This window comes from Eucalyptus grandis, chromosome 7, assembly GCF_016545825.1.
Source record: "Eucalyptus grandis isolate ANBG69807.140 chromosome 7, ASM1654582v1, whole genome shotgun sequence".
Classification (NCBI taxonomy): Eukaryota; Viridiplantae; Streptophyta; class Magnoliopsida; order Myrtales; family Myrtaceae; genus Eucalyptus; species Eucalyptus grandis.
The window spans coordinates 2,116,698-2,118,073 of record NC_052618.1 but is presented as its reverse complement, the minus strand read 5'-3'; the positions used below and the strand labels follow the sequence as shown (position 1 = coordinate 2,118,073).

The window sequence follows — 1,376 nt, the reverse complement described above, 5'->3', positions numbered from 1 at the left end:
TGTGGCTTCGTTTGCATCCACACACCTTAGCAGGACTGAGTTATATGATCTTTTGTACAAATTTTCACCGCTGACGAGGAACCTCGAAACCATTTTCATAAGGTATTTTCGATCAGAGGGAGTGCTTTCTTTAGGGAATTCCTGCTTTTGGATGTATTTCATGATGTCGTAATACCAGGGTTTCCCATCGGGTTCTTGATTATGGTCATGCAAAGGGCTGTCTTGTCGGGACTTCAATCTTCAAAGGCTCTACTTCTAACCCCTTCGTTACTTGTAACATAGATGATAGTGTTGCTAGTGCATCAGCAAACTGGTTATGAATTCTAGGTAGATATTCAAACGAGATGTCCCGGAATTCTCCTACCAATTCTTCCAAGTAGTCGTGATAAGGCACTAGTTTGGCATCTCTTGTCTTCCACTCGCCCACAGTCTGGAGGATGATTAAGGCGGAGTCACCGAACACTTTTAGTTTTGACACTTCCATTCCAATAGCCGCTTGTAGGCCGAGGATGCATGCTTCATATTCAACTATATTGTTGGTGCATGGAAACATCAATTTTGCAGCCACAAGATAATGTTGCCCATTTGGGGATATCAAGACTGCCTGGCTCGATCCTAACAAATTTACAGCTCCATCAAAAAACATAGTCCACGTGTCCTCTTCTACTGCTGAGATTCGGTCATCTGGGGAATGATCATCGCCTACTTCTTTAGGGCAATCTGCTAACATATCAACAATCACCCGACCTTTAACTGATTTTTGCGACATCACCTGGATGTCGAATTATGAGATTAGGATTTGCCATTTGGCCAATTTTCCCACTGTGGGCCGGGCAACCAAGCAAATACTTGATTGGGTCACTCTCGCTTACAAGGAATGTCTGTAATGCAAGGTATACTTTGCCGGAGTCTCAGTGCAACACCCATACCAATGCAGCACAGGTCTTTTCTGATTTGGAGTAGTTTTGTTATGATGTGGTGAACTTTTTACTCAAATAGTAAATGGCTCGTTCCTTTCCATCATGAGGTCCTTTCTGTGCCAACATTGCCCCTAGGGATTCATTGTTGATGGTAAGGTAGAGGGTCAAAGGGTGTCCTGGAGTCGGGGGTACTAAAACCGGGGGTTTCATCAGGTACCGCTTTAAATTTTCAAACGCCAAAATGGCAATCATCATCCCATTTGATTTGTGCATCTTTCTTGAGAAGTTTAAAGAAAGGTTTTGCGTTTCGAAAGCTGGGAAATGAATCGCGCAATGTAATTTAATCTTCCCGGAGGCTCCAGACTTCTTTCACAGTCGAGGGAGGAGGCATCTCAAATATCGCTTTAGTTTTGACGGGTCCACTTCTATCCCTTTACAGCTCACAATGAATCCAAG

The 1,376-nt window shown here is 43.5% G+C and overlaps 1 protein-coding gene across 1 annotated transcript; it reads right to left on the bottom strand.

The window, feature by feature from the left end:
- Window positions 1-205: 205 nt before the first annotated feature.
- LOC120295670 (uncharacterized protein Mb2253c-like) lies at window positions 206-769 on the bottom strand. Its single transcript, XM_039317005.1, has one exon. The coding sequence runs from the start codon at window positions 767-769 to the stop codon at window positions 206-208; it is 564 nt and encodes a 187-aa protein (XP_039172939.1).
- Window positions 770-1,376: the final 607 nt, after the last annotated feature.

Coding starts and splice junctions, on each gene's coding strand:
- LOC120295670 (XM_039317005.1), bottom strand. CDS start 769: ATGTCGCAAAAATCAGTTAAAGGTCGGGTGATTGTTGATATGTTAGCA.